Consider the following 15,255-nt stretch of genomic DNA (forward strand, 5'->3'; position numbering starts at 1 on the left):
GGGACGGCTGATTCCCCTGTCAGCACTGTCTGTGTTGTTGGGGAAATCTCTTTCCTGCAACCCACGGAAAAGAAATTTGCACCGTGTATGGCCAGCCTTAGGGTCTGTTACTGAGTGGTGATTACTAGTAGTTAAACAGAGCAGCTAGGGGTGAAGGGACAGTAAGGCCTCATGCACACAGTTTTTTTGTAAAACTCTGTTTTTCCAACAAGAGAAAAATAGCATTAACAACTGACCTAAGCCACATTTTTTTTCAAACCAGTTTAGCAGAGTTTAGCAGTGTTTGGTGTGTGGGTGTTTATTTATTTCATTGGCCAGCATTTTTATTTATTCTGGCTATTAAAATAAATAAATGCTGAAGTGCTAAACGCGCCCAGCGTTTAGGTGCGCTTAGACGTGTTTACAGGGCCGGATTCCTCACAAGGCCACTGAGGCCAGGCCTCGGGGCAGCACTAACATAGCCCCTGCAAACTTTCTTAGTCCTGGCAAGCAGGGGCGGGCTGGGCCGGGGGCGTGTGACTGTATGCGCTGCACTCTGGGAGTTGTAGTCTGGCCTCACTGAAGTTCCTGGCAGTGGGAGGAATTCAGCAGCGCAACAGACAACTCCCACCTCCCAGGAGCCTCAGAGGCAGCCAGCACGTCACACGTGACCTGAGAAGTTGTGAGTTGGGACCGGGCGCTGGCTTGAGGAGAGGTAGAGACGAGAAGTGACTGAGATTTAGGAGAGTAAGTACCTAGCTGTAACACAGGCCCTGACACACCCCCAGCTGACCCCCCACATTCCATGGGCACTGATCAGGCTGCACTGATGATGGGCACTGGTGAGGCAGGCGGCACTGATTAGGCTGCACTTATGGGCACTGTCTGCATGGGTGAGGCGGCACTGATCAGAAGGCACTGATGGGCACTGTCTGCAATGGGGAGGAGGCATGGATGGGCACTGATCAGGCTGCACTTATGAGCACTGCCTGCACTAGTGAGGCTGCACTGATGCACACAGATCAGGCTGCACTGGTGAGGCTGCATTGATGGGCACTGATGGTGGTGAGCTGATTCGGTGGTTTAACCACTTCAGCCCCGGAAGGATTTACCCCCTTCCTGACCAGGCCATTTTTTGCGATACGGCACTGCATCGCTTTAACTGACAATTGCGCAGTCGTGTGATTTTGTACCCAAACAAAATTGACTTCTTTTTTTCCCTACAAATGGAGCTCTCTTTTGGTGGTATTTGGTCACGGTTTTTATTTTTTGCGCTACAAACAAAAAAAGAGCGAAATTTTGAAAAAAAACAACCAATTCTTTTAACTTTTTTAATATAATAAATATTCCAAAATATATATATGTATTTCTTCATCAGTCTAGGCCAATATGTATTTTTTAAAAATATTTTTGGTAAAAAAAAAAAAAAAAAAGTTATAGCGTCTGCATCTACAAAATAGGGAATAGATTTGACATTTTTATTATTTTTATTTTTTTCTAGTAATGGCAGTGATCAGCTATTTTTAGCAGGACTGCGACATTGCGGCAGACAGATCGGACACTTGACACTTTTTTGGGACCAGTGACATTTATACAGCGATCAGAGCTAAAAATAGCCACTGATTACTGTATAAATGTCACTGGCAGGAAACGGGTTAACACTAGGGGGTGATCAAGGGGTTAAATGTTCCATAGGGAGGTGTTTCTAACTGTGGGGGGGCAGTGTAGTGACTGGGAGTAGTGAGAGATCGCTGTTCCTGATCACTAGGAACAGCAGATCTCTCTCTCTCTCTAACTCCCCTGTCAGAATGGGGATGTCTGTTTACATTGACAGATCCCCGTTCTGTCTCTCTCAGGAGCGATCGCTGGTCACCGGCAGATATCGCGGCCGCTGGCCACACACATCGGCTCCAGCGTCATGCCGCGGGCGCCGGGGAGCTAACTTGCTGCCGTATAACGACGGCAGCTGATCAGCAAGGTTTTAATGGGCCACTTGACTGGACTTGCCCCCAAGGCCTAAGGCTGCCAGCCCTCCCCTGCTGGCGAGGGCGTCAGATTGAGTGCTCTGTGCGCATGTGCAAAGGTCTCCGAACTGACAATGCTGCTGAGATGAAGATAGTGTGTTCCTTGCTTCTGGGCTCAAGGAGGAGAAGAGGAACCCACCACCTGACAAGATGAGATCCAAGGCGAGGGCGAGGAAACTGGCCAAAAGTAGGTTCCTTTTCTTTCCTTGCAGCCCCCCTGGCAGGCAGCACAGCCTCCCCCAGAGCTGATCCCTTCTGGCAGCAAGGCTGCACCTTCTTCCCCCCTCTGCCCAGGCAGGCAAGGCTTGCAAAAAAGGGATACAGTATATGTGCTTCTATTTTCCTGAACTCCAGAGGAAGCTTCTCAGGCAAAGCAGTGAGCTTTGTGCCCTGTGCCAGTCCCTGTGGAGCACCAGGTAGCTCCCCTGCACCATCTCTGGCACCCACAAAAAGCCCAATCTGTGCAAAAACTAAACTTACCTAAAAGTTGACGAGAGACATTTTTTTTCTCTCTATCCTTCCCTTTATTGAAACGTTCCAAGTCTTGTGAAACTACATTCCTGGCTTTTGATATAGAGAGCGCTAGAGGACTGCCCACGAGTCATCAAAACTGACTGAGCTGTGTGACACCAGCCCAGAGCTCACTCCTGCCTCCATTTTCATGCATTTTTCTGCCATCATTTGCTGCTAATCGCCAGATCTAGGCTGCAGAGTTTTGGCAGGAGAAGGGAGAGGGGGGAGCTGGGGGGTGCAGGAGTTTTTTTTGTGTGTGTTTGTGTGTTGCAATTTATGTATTGCTTTGCACCCTTTGAAATTCCTTCATGTGTTGCTTTTGGGTTTTGTTTTGCGTTCTATGCAACGTTGTGCAGTAGTGTGTAGTTTGTAGGTGCATTGTGTTGGAGATTTTATTTTTTTACTTTTTGTTATTAGGCATTGTGATGTCATAGTGCTGTAGACTGTCAGCCCAGCTGTTTTGTGGAGTGTGACAATAGGGGCACAGATCAGGGCTGTCAGTGTGTTTGTGGCTTAGTGCAAAACAGCTGGACTGTCCTGCAATGCTGCCTGGGATCTGATCTCTATTATTATCATTATTATTTATCATAAAAAATGCAGTACTGGTTAGGATTTGCACTGTGCACTGTATTATTATTATTATTATTATAGACATTTTCTGCATTACAGAGTATTTTCAGTCTGTTCAATTAAAGCCAGTTATTTTCAGTGTTCTCATGTGTGGAGATATGTTTTTAATTGATCTATTGTAGCAGTCATTGATAAAGGACGAAAATGGTTGTGTGTGTGTGTGTGTGTGGGGGGGGGGGCATTGAAGGACCCGGCCTTGGGGCGGCAAAGGGAGTAAATCCGGGCCTGCGTGTTTACCAGCGTTTAGCAGGGTCAAGGGTTTTTTTTCTGCCAAAACTCTGCTGCTCCTGAATGCATTGGCAGTGGGGGTTTTTTTCTGCCACCAAACACTGCTAAATGCCTATGTGTGCATGGACAGATAGGCTAACATGCAGGGGAGTTTAAAGGAAAAAACTCCCAGACGCCCTTAGGAACAGCTGTAAAAATATCCAGCGTGCATGAGGCCTAAAATAATCATTCAGCGAACAATAATGTATACATCAATCAGAAATTCAATCTCCCAAGCATGTTGTATTAACAAATTTAAAAGTAATATACACACCCATGTCTTATTGTCCAATTGTTAGATTAGATATTTATCTCATTGTGCCTTGTGTCTTTTTTCAACCTGACTAACTATGCAACTATGTGCCTGTGTTTTTTCCCTTAATTTTGTGTTTTACACTATCAAAAGTGTGCCCATTGCTAAGCAGGCTGAATCTGGAAGAGTCACTACATCACTACAGTGGTGGATAACACAGAAGTGTGCATTGGAATAGTGGTGGTGAGTGCTGGTGTGTGCATCGGTGTAGTCTGAGCAAGTGCATAGGTAGGCATTAGTGTAGTGTCAAATGAAGTGGAGGCTTGTGGGAGAGATAGTGAGAGCAGGTTAGATGCAGTGGTGAACATGGGGGTTTACTGTATGTGGAGGTATGATGTGAGGGAGGGGGGAAGATGGGTGTCAGCTTCCTAACATCCTACCAGCAGCTGGAGCCGCTTGCCCGCTAAGCGCTGCATATTACACCAGCCTCTTGCCACAAGTAAATGGAAGTCAGAAAGGAGCCATGTAGGTTGTGTTCCACTCTGCAGTCCTCCTAGAGGTTTTTTAAACCAGCAGCTTCCTTGCTGATCTCAGCACAGTTCCAGCCGCCTGTCTGCCAAGTTCTGCATGCTATACCAGCCACTTGCCTTCTGACCTCTGCATACTCCAATTTGTTCCAGAGATGACCACCTTCCCCAACTGTGAGTTGCCTGCCTACACCAAATGCAGTGAGTACATGATTGTATGACTTTTTTTATTACTTTTTCCTTTTTCTGAGTAGTGCACTAGCCATTACACTTATTTTACAAGTAGATAGCTTCCACCTGTTGTTGGTGGAACCCTCTACCATATTGTGTCATACTCCTGTCCATAGGCCTGCTCTCGATATCCCCGGCTGTAGGCCTTAATATTTACCAATACAAGAATGCACACACAAAAAATGCATTTTCTACACTTTACTGTAACTTCACAAAGATTGTAGTGATATCTGACATCATATTTGACATACTGTTAAAATTCTTCAGTGCAGAATGCCACATACAATAGTAGATATTCTGTAGCTGTCATTTCTCTGCAAAAGGTAAACACATAATTCACAAGCTGTCTTCCCTTTGCACCTCCTCTCCTTGGGGGCACCACAGAGTTCAGACTACTTTCCCCATGTATTCTAAGTCCACAGCATTCAGCTCCCTTCACCAAGCAGGATCAGGGTTTGTTAGTATGCCAGTCTCTCCCAATGTTCCTTCCATACCTCTGCCCATCTGGGCAAGCTCCCAGGCCCACTCATTCCCAGGTGTCACCAGTACTCACATCAGAGGACTCTGGCCTGGCCTCCAAGGCCTTATGCACCCCACTACAAAACCTGCAGAAGAAGGTCAGGCGAGACAGGGTGACTACAGCTATTCCTACTGAGTTCTGTACCACCTCCTCTGGGACTTCAGTCCTGCAAAGGGCTCTTTAAGACAGTAGCTAAAACATCCCGACTGCTCTGTGGTGTTTGGCTTCCATGCCTCAACTCAACTCTCCCCCTCCTATACTGGCATTTCTATAGGCACTGACTACCCCCATAACATCACTAAGGAAGAACTTTTCTAAAACTGGACTTAGCACCCCTTTACCATACTATACTGGTAACAGAGCCATCTAGTGGCAGGCAATCTAACTCTACCTGCCGACATAATGCTTACATACTTTCCAGCAAATGTACAATATTTATTGCTATTGTCTCTGCAATCATACACTCTTTTCATTTCATAATTAAACCTGCCTTATTTCTCCCTCTTAAATTGTGGCCTAATAAAGCTGCTTAAATTCTATGCATTGACTCTACAATATCTTTGGCTAAGTTTGATTTCAAGATAAAAACTGCCTTGCTTTCAGAATGTGGGGTGTGGTCCTGAAGTGTTTTTGTGCACTCAGTGTTGACATTTTAGTAAGCTTTTTAGACAATACGATGGGGTACTGTAAAAGCTCACAAACTATAATATACTGTGAAACTGTTGTGCCACTGCCCAATTGGCATGAAGTTGAAGAGACCTATATTTTAGCCTTATTTTTTGAAGAGTGCACTTTCCAATAGCTTTAAGATCTGTTGTGGCTGCTTCTTCCACTGTTTAATTCAAGTCTATTACCACTGGATATAAAAACCAGGTGTCACAGCAAAAACTAACTAAAAAAGCCTTTTTTTTCAAGTTGAAGTGAATCAGATTGGTGTGTTGCTGCGGTTGTATTTAAGCCAAGCAATAGTGTATAATGAAGAAAAATCTCCTGTATTACACATGAAAAACATGTGATGCCAGAATACTGTGTAGCTAACATTGTCAGTGAGAATTCTATGTTTTGTAACACCACACACAGCATCTCCCAAGTATGTATTCAAAAGAATTGGGGTTTTTCTCACCCTATTTCCACTATATTGTATTTTTAGACATTTGTTTTGCCATTGGTATGTTTTTCATGCCAGTGCCATAGCTTCCTATTCACATTGTTTCACAACCACTTGCCTGAATGAGCATATTTGCTTTTCAAGATTCAGCACCCATAGACTTCAACAGGGTTCTGATTTTACTTAATTTTAACTTAATAGTTTTCTGACTCGACAGACACATTCGCTCATCTCTAGCAGGGACATGCAGAGAGGAGGTAGAGGCTGTAGGTTCTGGGTTCTCTCTCATTTCCTCCCACTAGTGGTGATATCTCTACTCCCTTGTGTAGCTTGCATATCTCAGTCAGTCCTCCAGCCTTTGGGTTCAAAGCTCACATTGGGTGTTTTGCATGGGGAAGGGGAAGGATGTGCACACTTCTGGGCTGAGAGGAAACCAAACACTGAGATTTTTTTTATAAACCAATCCACTACCTCCAAATGGAAATTACAGAACTTTTCCAATGCAGCAGCCATCATGTAGCAGTTCAATATCTGCACCTAACCTTTATTTTTTTTACTTTCAGTTTCAATCTATTTATCATCTGGGTCATTACAAGTGTTTAAAATGAAAGACCAAGGAGCTGATTTACTAAACATGTAGGTGTCACCTACCTTGGTAAGGTGGTGCCACACTGGGATTAAAGTTTCAGTACTTCCTCTAATCTTTGGAAAAAAACCTGTATTTGCTGATAGTCCACAGCCTGCAGTGTTTACCACCCTGTCCTATCCCTGTCCCAGTAAGTAATTAGAAGGATTTCCTATTACTGACTGCAGACTGTGGTGTATAACTTGCTGGGGTCCGAAAGTAACCCTGCTAGTGTGCTACAACACCACAGAAAAAAGTATTTCTTAAAAAAAGACATTTTTTTTCTGATACAGCGCAAAAATAAATTCATTCAACACTTTCTTTTTTCAATATTCTTCCTAAATCATCTGCTTTTGACACTTCAGAATCCTAATACAGTAACTATGATTCAACATGAGCATGTTTAAAGGCGATTTGTAATTTGTAATAGTCCTTTTATGATTTAGATTTTAGAATGATATACTCTTTTTATATATATATATATATATATATATATATATATATAAATACATATATATAAATAAAGGAGGCATTTACTACATATTAATTTATGTTTTAGGCACCTTTATTATATATGTTTTTGCACTTAAGAATGTTTCCCATTTTGTGTTTGTATCATAAATTAGTTTCTGTGTCAGTAAACCACAGAGTGGCCCCATAGATCCTGTAAAGTTTTAAGTGAGGTGCTACAAACAGTCTTTAGATTATGACCAAAAAGATAACCAAAACATTTTACTGTAGCATGAATACAAGATTGTCTTTGTATCGTATCTTACAAATACATGCTGGCTTGATAATGAGTTGCAACACGAGACCACCACATCATGGATAGAAAAATAACCAAACTTACTCATTTCAAGGTATTCTTCAAATAATCCATAAGCATTGATGGGCTGCAAGTTATAATCCTTCTCCCACTGTGGAAAGCTAGCTTTCCCATGAGCACCATGCTCCTGCCTTAATCTTCTACGAGTCCACCAATTCTGAATCAAGCTAGATTATTACCAAATAAAAAAGATTACTTGCATCAAAATTAAATTATCAACATTATATGCTTTTGTTAAGGCAATACAAAGTACAGTAACCAGTAACCATTTTTTTCTCAAAGAATAGGTGCAGGAACTCAACCATGCCAACCCCCAAATCCTCATGGTTGGCAAGGCCAAATTGCAGAGTGGAGTGGGTTTTAAACGTGCCAATAAATACCAGGGGTGCACTATGTACAGGGTGCAGGGTTCAGGGGTGCGCTATGTACAAAGTTCAAGGTTCAGGAGTGTGCTATGTACAGAGTGCAGGGCTCAGGGGTGCGCTATGTACAGAGTGCAGGGTTCAAGAGTGTTCTATGTACAGAGTGCAGGGTTCAGGGGTATGCTACATACAGAGTGCAGGGTTCAGGAGTGCGCTATGTACAGTTCCAGAGTGCAATATACACAGGCTCCAGGACTGCACTATGAATACAGTGCAGGGTTCAGGGCTGCACTATATATAGAATGCAGAGTTTAAGGCTGTGCTATGCACAGAGTGCAGGGTTCAGGGCAGCGCTATGCATACAGTGCAGAGTTCAGGTCTGCACTATGCATATTGTGCAGAGTTCAGGGCTGCACTATGCATAGAGTACAGAGTTCAGGGCTACGCTATGTATAGAGTGCAGAGTTCAGGGCTGCTGTATGAATAATGTGGAGGGTTCAGGGCTGCGCTATGCATACAATGCCAGGTTCAAGGCTGTGCTATGTAAAGAGTGCAAGGTTTAGGGCTGCTCTATGCATAGAGTGAAGGGTACAGGACTGTGCTATGTATAGACTATAGGGTTCAGGGCTGTGCTATGTATAGAGTCTGTGCTAAGCATAGAGTGCAGAGTTCAGGGCTGCACTATGTATTGCATACAGGGTCCAGGATTGGGGGGAGGACAGGGTTCAAGGCTGTGCTATATATAGATGGTAGGGTTCAGGGCTACACTATGTATAGAATGCAGGGTTAAAGGCAGCAAAACACACAGTGCAGGGTCCAGAGCTGCATTATGCACAGAGTGCAATGTCTATGGTTGCTCAGGGTTGTTCTATGTATACGATGCAGAGTTTGGGCTGCGCTACATATATAATGCAAAGTTCAGCACGTGTCTTACTTTTGTTGCTGAAGCACCCAGCTGGCTCTAGTACCTCTTGAACACTGTGATCTCCTCTTATCTCACCAGTGGGGAGATCATCCAGCAGGGGCGTCGGCATCCATCAGGAAACAGATAAGGATCATTTAGAGGGTGCCACCTACCATGCGACGCCCCCTTCCCGCCCATAACTGCACCGTGGTTTCCGCTATCTTTATTTACCCTGCTCTGAGTATAGGAAAGGGAGAGATCTGTGTGAACCGCTGGGGAAGTAAACTTTCACGACTAAACACAGAAGTGAGAGTGGTGAATGGGGAGCAGAGGACCAGAGCCGGAGGTGGCGAGACAGAGTTCCACCGCGTTCTGGCTAAAAAAGCCCTGACAATAAAAAATAGAAAGCCAGAAACCTTGAAGCACATCTCACTAGAATAAAGAATAATCTGGTTCTTATATGGTAATGTACTGTAGTTCACTATTCTTAATTTATATATGTGTAACAGCTGCAACTTATTTACATTTACTTACGGGTAGCCAAGCTCCATAAAGTTATTCCAGGTTTGCTTCAGTGCCATTATTATGCCCATCTGCATGCATAAATCAATAAGGCATCCACTGGGGTGACACTACAGATACATAGGAAAAGAATATAATTTACATAGCTTTCTTGTTTTGTTTTTAAATGAGTATATGAGCTATGCCAAATTTCATCCACTAAACTGTAAATATATAGACTCAGCTTAGTAAAAACACTAACCTCTTCAAGCCTCCATCTGTTGATAATCCTTAAATAAGCACCCGGCCTTCCAGTAAACCTTTAAGGAGAAAATTGTACATGCATAACTGAATAGTGAAATACAGGTTTATTCTATGGAACTATTTAAAATTAACGTATCGATGTGTAAATCGCAAATTATCTTTTCAAGCAACAGATTAATCGTGGTAAGCATTATCTGCAGGGGTGGAATTTGATACAAGATATCCGGGTAGCTGCCCAGACTCCTGATTCTAAGAAGCCTAAGACTTTTATATTTAAAATGAGTGGTTCTGTTATGATCTTCCCAAAAAGGCTGCATGTTGGTTTATTTTTTAATGACAATGAATATATTTTAGTGTATTACAAAACCTGTAGGGACCAGTAAATGTAAACTACATGAAAAAATCCACCTACATATATTCATAGATATGTAAATAGATAACATTCAGTACTTTAGAGCTTAAAGAGAAACTGAACTCTGGAAGATGTGTCCAAAAAAGGCCAGCAGAGGCCAAAGCCAAAGGACTTGCCACTAGTATTGCTTATGGCCTCTCTGTGCCCATTACTGACCTACTATGTCTTGTTCTGCACTGTGTCTCTGTGTGGGGAAGGCATTTACTTCCTTATGTGAGAACCTTCAGCAAGAACAACAGTGAGCAGAACAGTAGCAACATCTCACTTCAATTCTCCTGAGACCAGCAGTAGGAGACAGCAGTGCCTTAACTCTCTCACTGCAGATATACAGCTATAGGGCTACGGGAGAGCACCTAGGCACCCTCATATGCTAGGAAGTGCATTGCTATATTTGAGGAAGAATTACAGACAAAATTAAATTTTTCTTTTGGGATACTGCTTAAGCACAGTTAACATTTCTAAATGTTACCTATAACATATCAAATCTTCACTTTTTGAGGTTACTTCCACTAGTTTTAGCTAGCTATGATATGCATTTTACTGTTCTATGTAATTATCCATTTTACAGGAAGCTCAATGGTTGCTACCTAATATATCCTTAATTATTGTTATTATTATTAATAATATCAATAATATTGTTAATATTTGCAGTTTATGCATATGCACCCACTACCTGTACATCAGCTGGTTTTACCAAGACTGAAATATGAAATCTTACAGTGGAGGAATGGGGGTGTATAACTACACATTGTGCCACCCTCATTTTCTCCTGAATTGAATGGTCAAGATTTAAATCTCATCGCTATGTTAGGTATTCAGAGTAGGTGACATTTGACAAACCACTGTCCCGCTGATAAGACCCTGTCATAAAGTGTCCTGTCATAAACAGTCTGTAGAGCAGTTAAGGCAATACACCTCTGTGAGTCTGTTTTTTTACATAAAGCTGAACTTCCAAAGCCAACTCTAATTCATAATCCCTAACTCCTACTATAATGGAGTTACCGTTATAACATATGGCTACTTTAATGTATAAATAGAATAATTTACAGTGATTTACAATTTACAAGGTCCAGACACCTAATAAGACACATTAGACCTCCTAACAAAAATATACCTAAGAGCTATATGATATTTGGCATCTAATAAATCACCATGTCATGTTTGCTGGTTGTTAGATTGTGATAGATTTAAATATAGATGAATTTAGGATAGTTGGCATTAACCCTTTCGCTGCCAGGCCCTGTGCTCCATTTTGTACACTCAGGTGGCCAGACCAATTTTTATTTTGCCTTTTTATTTTTCACTTATAGCTTTCAGAATTTGTGAAAGACCCCCAAACCATATATTTTCTGAAAGCACATGATCAGTAGAATAAAAAGAAAGTGTTACTAATTTTTTAGACCCTGCAGTATTTGCGCAAATGTTTATCAAACCAATATATTTGCAAAAAAATACACTAAACCATTATTAGCAGATAAAAACACAGCAAATTTTACAAAATTCCTACTAAATATAAACGCTTAACCTGTATTGAGTTAATAAATAACATTATTTGTAATTTTTAAACAGACGCAAAAGTGTAAATATCCAAATTTCACAAAAAATCTGAAGGTTTTCATTTTTCGCTTACAGCTTTCAGAATTTGTGAAAAAACCCCAAAACCATATATTTTCTGAAAACATATAACCTCTAGAATAAAACGAAGGTGCTACTGATTTTTTAGACCCCGCGGTATTTGCGCAAATGTTTATCAAATCAATATATTGGCAAAAAATACACTAAGACCATTATGAGCAGATAAAAACACAGCTAATTTTACAAAAATTCTGCTAAATCCCTACTAAATATAAAAGCTTCATCTGTATGGAGTTAATAAATAACAAAAAGTTTTAATTTTTACATTGCGCCTTTTTTCAAAATGGTGAAAATCGAACGTAGGCAAAAATGTAAATATCCAAATTTCACTAAAAATCTGAAGGTTTTCATTTTTCCCTTACAGCTTTCAGAATTTGTGAAAGACCCCCAAAATCATATATTTTCTGAACACATATGACCTCAAAAATAAAAAGAAGGTTCTAATGATTTTTTACACCCCGCGGTATTTGCGCAAATGTTTTTCAAACCAATATATTCACAAAAGATACACTAAAACCATTATTAGCAGATAAAAACACAGCTAATTTTACAAAATTCCTGCTAAATCCCTACTAAATATAAAAGCTTAATCTGTATGGAGTGAATACATAACAAATATTTGTACATTTTAAATTGCGCCTTTTTGCAAAATGGTGAAAATCGAACGTACCCAAACATTTCTCTAAAAATCTGTAGGTTTTAATTTTTCACTTACAGCTTTCAGAATTTGAAAATACCCCTCAAACTAGACATTTTCTAAAAGCACATAACCTGTATCATAAAAAAAGTGCTACTGATTTTTTGGGCCCAGCAATAATTACGCAAATGTTCATCATATCGCTATTTTCAAAAAAATACACTAAAATCATTACTATTGCACATAAACACAACGTAACTTACAAAATTCCTGCTAAATTAGTACTAAAGCATCGTTCACATGTGGCATACTAAAGTGTACGCCCATGGAGGGCCATGTTTACCCGCACAGGAATGCACAGGTGTTCCGTGCATACCTGTACAGACAGTCCTCTTTATGTCAATTGGGATGCAACGGCTGCACAGGCATAGCTGCTGTTCCCAATCTAACATCCCTGTGGGTACATGACCCAGAACTCAGACAGTGTGAGCTCAGGGACATGCATGCGGACCTACATGGATGTAAAATTGGGAGCAACGGCTCTGTTCGTGCAGTTGCTACATCCCAAATTACATCATGATGAAACACCTGTGCATCCCTGTAAAGGCATGCTGTGTATGCCCTGTGTGGACAAGGCCTTAGGCCCCTTTCACACAAGCACACCGTTTGGGTCTGCCTGTCCGTGTTCCAGGCGGGCCCAATCAGAACACCCATTGCTCTCTATGGAGAGACTGATGTAAATGGACATGTGTCCGACTGTCTGTTTACACCCGCCTGCATCCGATCCAGTCCACTAAAAACAGACGGATGGGGATTCCCTTCCCCATCCATCTAGCAGATCGGAAAGGAAAGACAGACGGTCCCATTCCATCCGACCGTCCCATAGAGAACAGTGGGCTGTGTCCGTGCCCGCTCTGCATCAGCGGAGTGGACACGGACCTGTCATCCATCCGCCTGCACAGCGGGGATCAGCAGACAGATCCCCCGATGAGCAGGTGGATCTGATTGACAGAGTCCACTCCATGTGAAAGGGGTCTTACCAGAAGCGGCTCTACCTGAGGTGCTAATTGGCTTGAAAAAGGTTGGGCTGCCTGTGACAATAGCCAATTAATATTCGGGGTGTGAGTGCAGGGAGGGGGCCGTCACTGTGGAGGGGTGAGTGCGGGCGGACCTGGGGGGTCTTACTATGTTTGTGGTTTTTTTTGTTTGTTTTTTTTACTTTTTACTTTTTTTTACAGTCTTGTTTTTTTTTTTTTTTTTTTTGGGGGGGGGGGGGGGGGGTCTTTGGTGAGATATCAGAGGTCTAGAAAGACTTGCATATCTCTTTTTTGGAGATAGTCCCTTTTCTCTGCAGCACTTTATTTGAATGAATGGGAATCTCTATAGAGATTCCATTAATTCATGAAATGACAGTCTGATACATTGTAACACTCACGGTTACAATATATCAGCTGTCAGTGGGCATATAGCAGCAATCAGTAGTGATCGCTGCATGCGCCCTCTCTTCTACAGGGGGGAGCTTAGTAAACACATGTTTACTAAGCCCCCCAAGCCCCTACTTCCCTACTTCACCCCCACCTGCACCGCACCCGTAGTGATCCCCAGCCTGACAGATCATGGAGATCTGTGCAGGGAGAAGCTGCAGGCAGAGGGAGGGAAAGGAGAGATGAAGCTCACAGCAACCATGGATTGGTGATGTGGGGGCAGTTGGGGGTGATCTGACTGGGGACACATCAGGACCCCCCCAAGCCCCATGCAGCACCTGAAGCCAGTGGCAGTGGAAGAGGAGGGATGCCGGCTAATGATGGTGGCTACAGGGAGCGGGTTTGCAGGGGAGGTTGGATCGGGTGGAGGGGGGGGCAATTAGTGCTGGGTGGTAAGAAGGGAGGTGAAGGGGATAAGAGAGGAGAGTGGGGGGGCAGTTTTAGATGGAAGGGTGTGGCGGGGGTGGAGAGGCAGGGGACAGGTAAGCGGTGGCATGGGTGGGGGGGTCGGTCACATTAGGGGTTAATAACTCTGATTAACGGGTTGTAATCCACTGATCAGAGTTATAGAATTGTTCAGCAGAGTCTGCTGAACAATTCTGATATACTGTAAGCTTATGGTCATTGAAAAGTGTCTTTTCACTTCATTAAAACAATATTTAAAAAGCATAAAGCTGAACCTTTAAATGCTCTAAATAGAAGTCAAGAACTTTGCCTCTGTGAAAAATTCTGTAAAAAAATCTGTTACATTCATGTCTGGACATAGCAGAAAATGATACAGGCATTTTTTTGGGGTGACAGAATTGCAACAGCGTTGCTTTGTTAAAACATGTAGTGGAGGCTACTGTGCTTGTGCTTAAATGGGTTACCTGCTCAATGAACCTGCCCCAGTGACAATCACTCTGGGTCTGCTAGTGTTTACATTGTTTTCCAGCTCGAAAATCTCTACAGAGGGTGAGGCTGAGTGTGTAATTGTCAGTTATCACATGCTATGGTATCTTGTTCATTCATAAATAGTGGCATTCCTCGAGTGTCAAAATATTTTTTGCCACTGACATAATGTAAGTAGTACTTGAAGAAGAAGATGACTACACATTTTTAACCGCATAGGCCCATTTGTAGCATAAAGTGAAGATATTCCAGATAAGTTACCAAATGCAACAAGTAAATTTGGTATACCTACAAAGAACAACTCTATAGAACAGATGACAATACTACTGTTGCTATAATTGGTTTAGTTATAGATGTCCATGCACTATTTATTTGCACAAAGCTATCTCAAAACTCTGAAATAAACTCTAATGGGGCGTACACACGGTCGGACTTTTCGGCTACAAAAGTCCGACGGACGCTGACGGACCAAATCCGGCGGACAATCCGATCGTGTGTGGGCTTCCCCGGACTTTCAGCGGACTTTTCCAGTCGCAAATCTGACGGACTTTAGATTTGGAACATGCTTCAAATCTTTACGTCGTAACTCCGCTGGACCCAGAAATCCACTTGTCTGTATGCTAGTCCGACGGACAAAAACCCACGCTAGGGCAGCTATTGGC

At 42.4% G+C, this 15,255-nt stretch overlaps 1 protein-coding gene across 3 annotated transcripts in view; it reads right to left on the reverse strand.

Annotated features, from left to right (window-relative positions):
* Positions 1-15,255, reverse strand: part of ANO4 (anoctamin 4) — a 360,013-nt gene that overhangs the window by 35,450 nt on the left and 309,308 nt on the right. For all 3 annotated transcript variants that reach the window (XM_073620380.1, XM_073620381.1, XM_073620383.1), the window contains 3 exons: positions 9,533-9,590; positions 9,304-9,401; positions 7,528-7,670 (listed from right to left, as the gene is read on the reverse strand). In XM_073620380.1, the coding sequence (XP_073476481.1) occupies positions 7,528-7,670; positions 9,304-9,401; positions 9,533-9,590 (299 nt within the window). The remainder of the gene's footprint in view (positions 1-7,527; positions 7,671-9,303; positions 9,402-9,532; positions 9,591-15,255) is intronic.

This window comes from Aquarana catesbeiana, linkage group LG03 (genome assembly GCF_042186555.1).
Source record: "Aquarana catesbeiana isolate 2022-GZ linkage group LG03, ASM4218655v1, whole genome shotgun sequence".
NCBI lineage: Eukaryota > Metazoa > Chordata > Amphibia > Anura > Ranidae > Aquarana > Aquarana catesbeiana.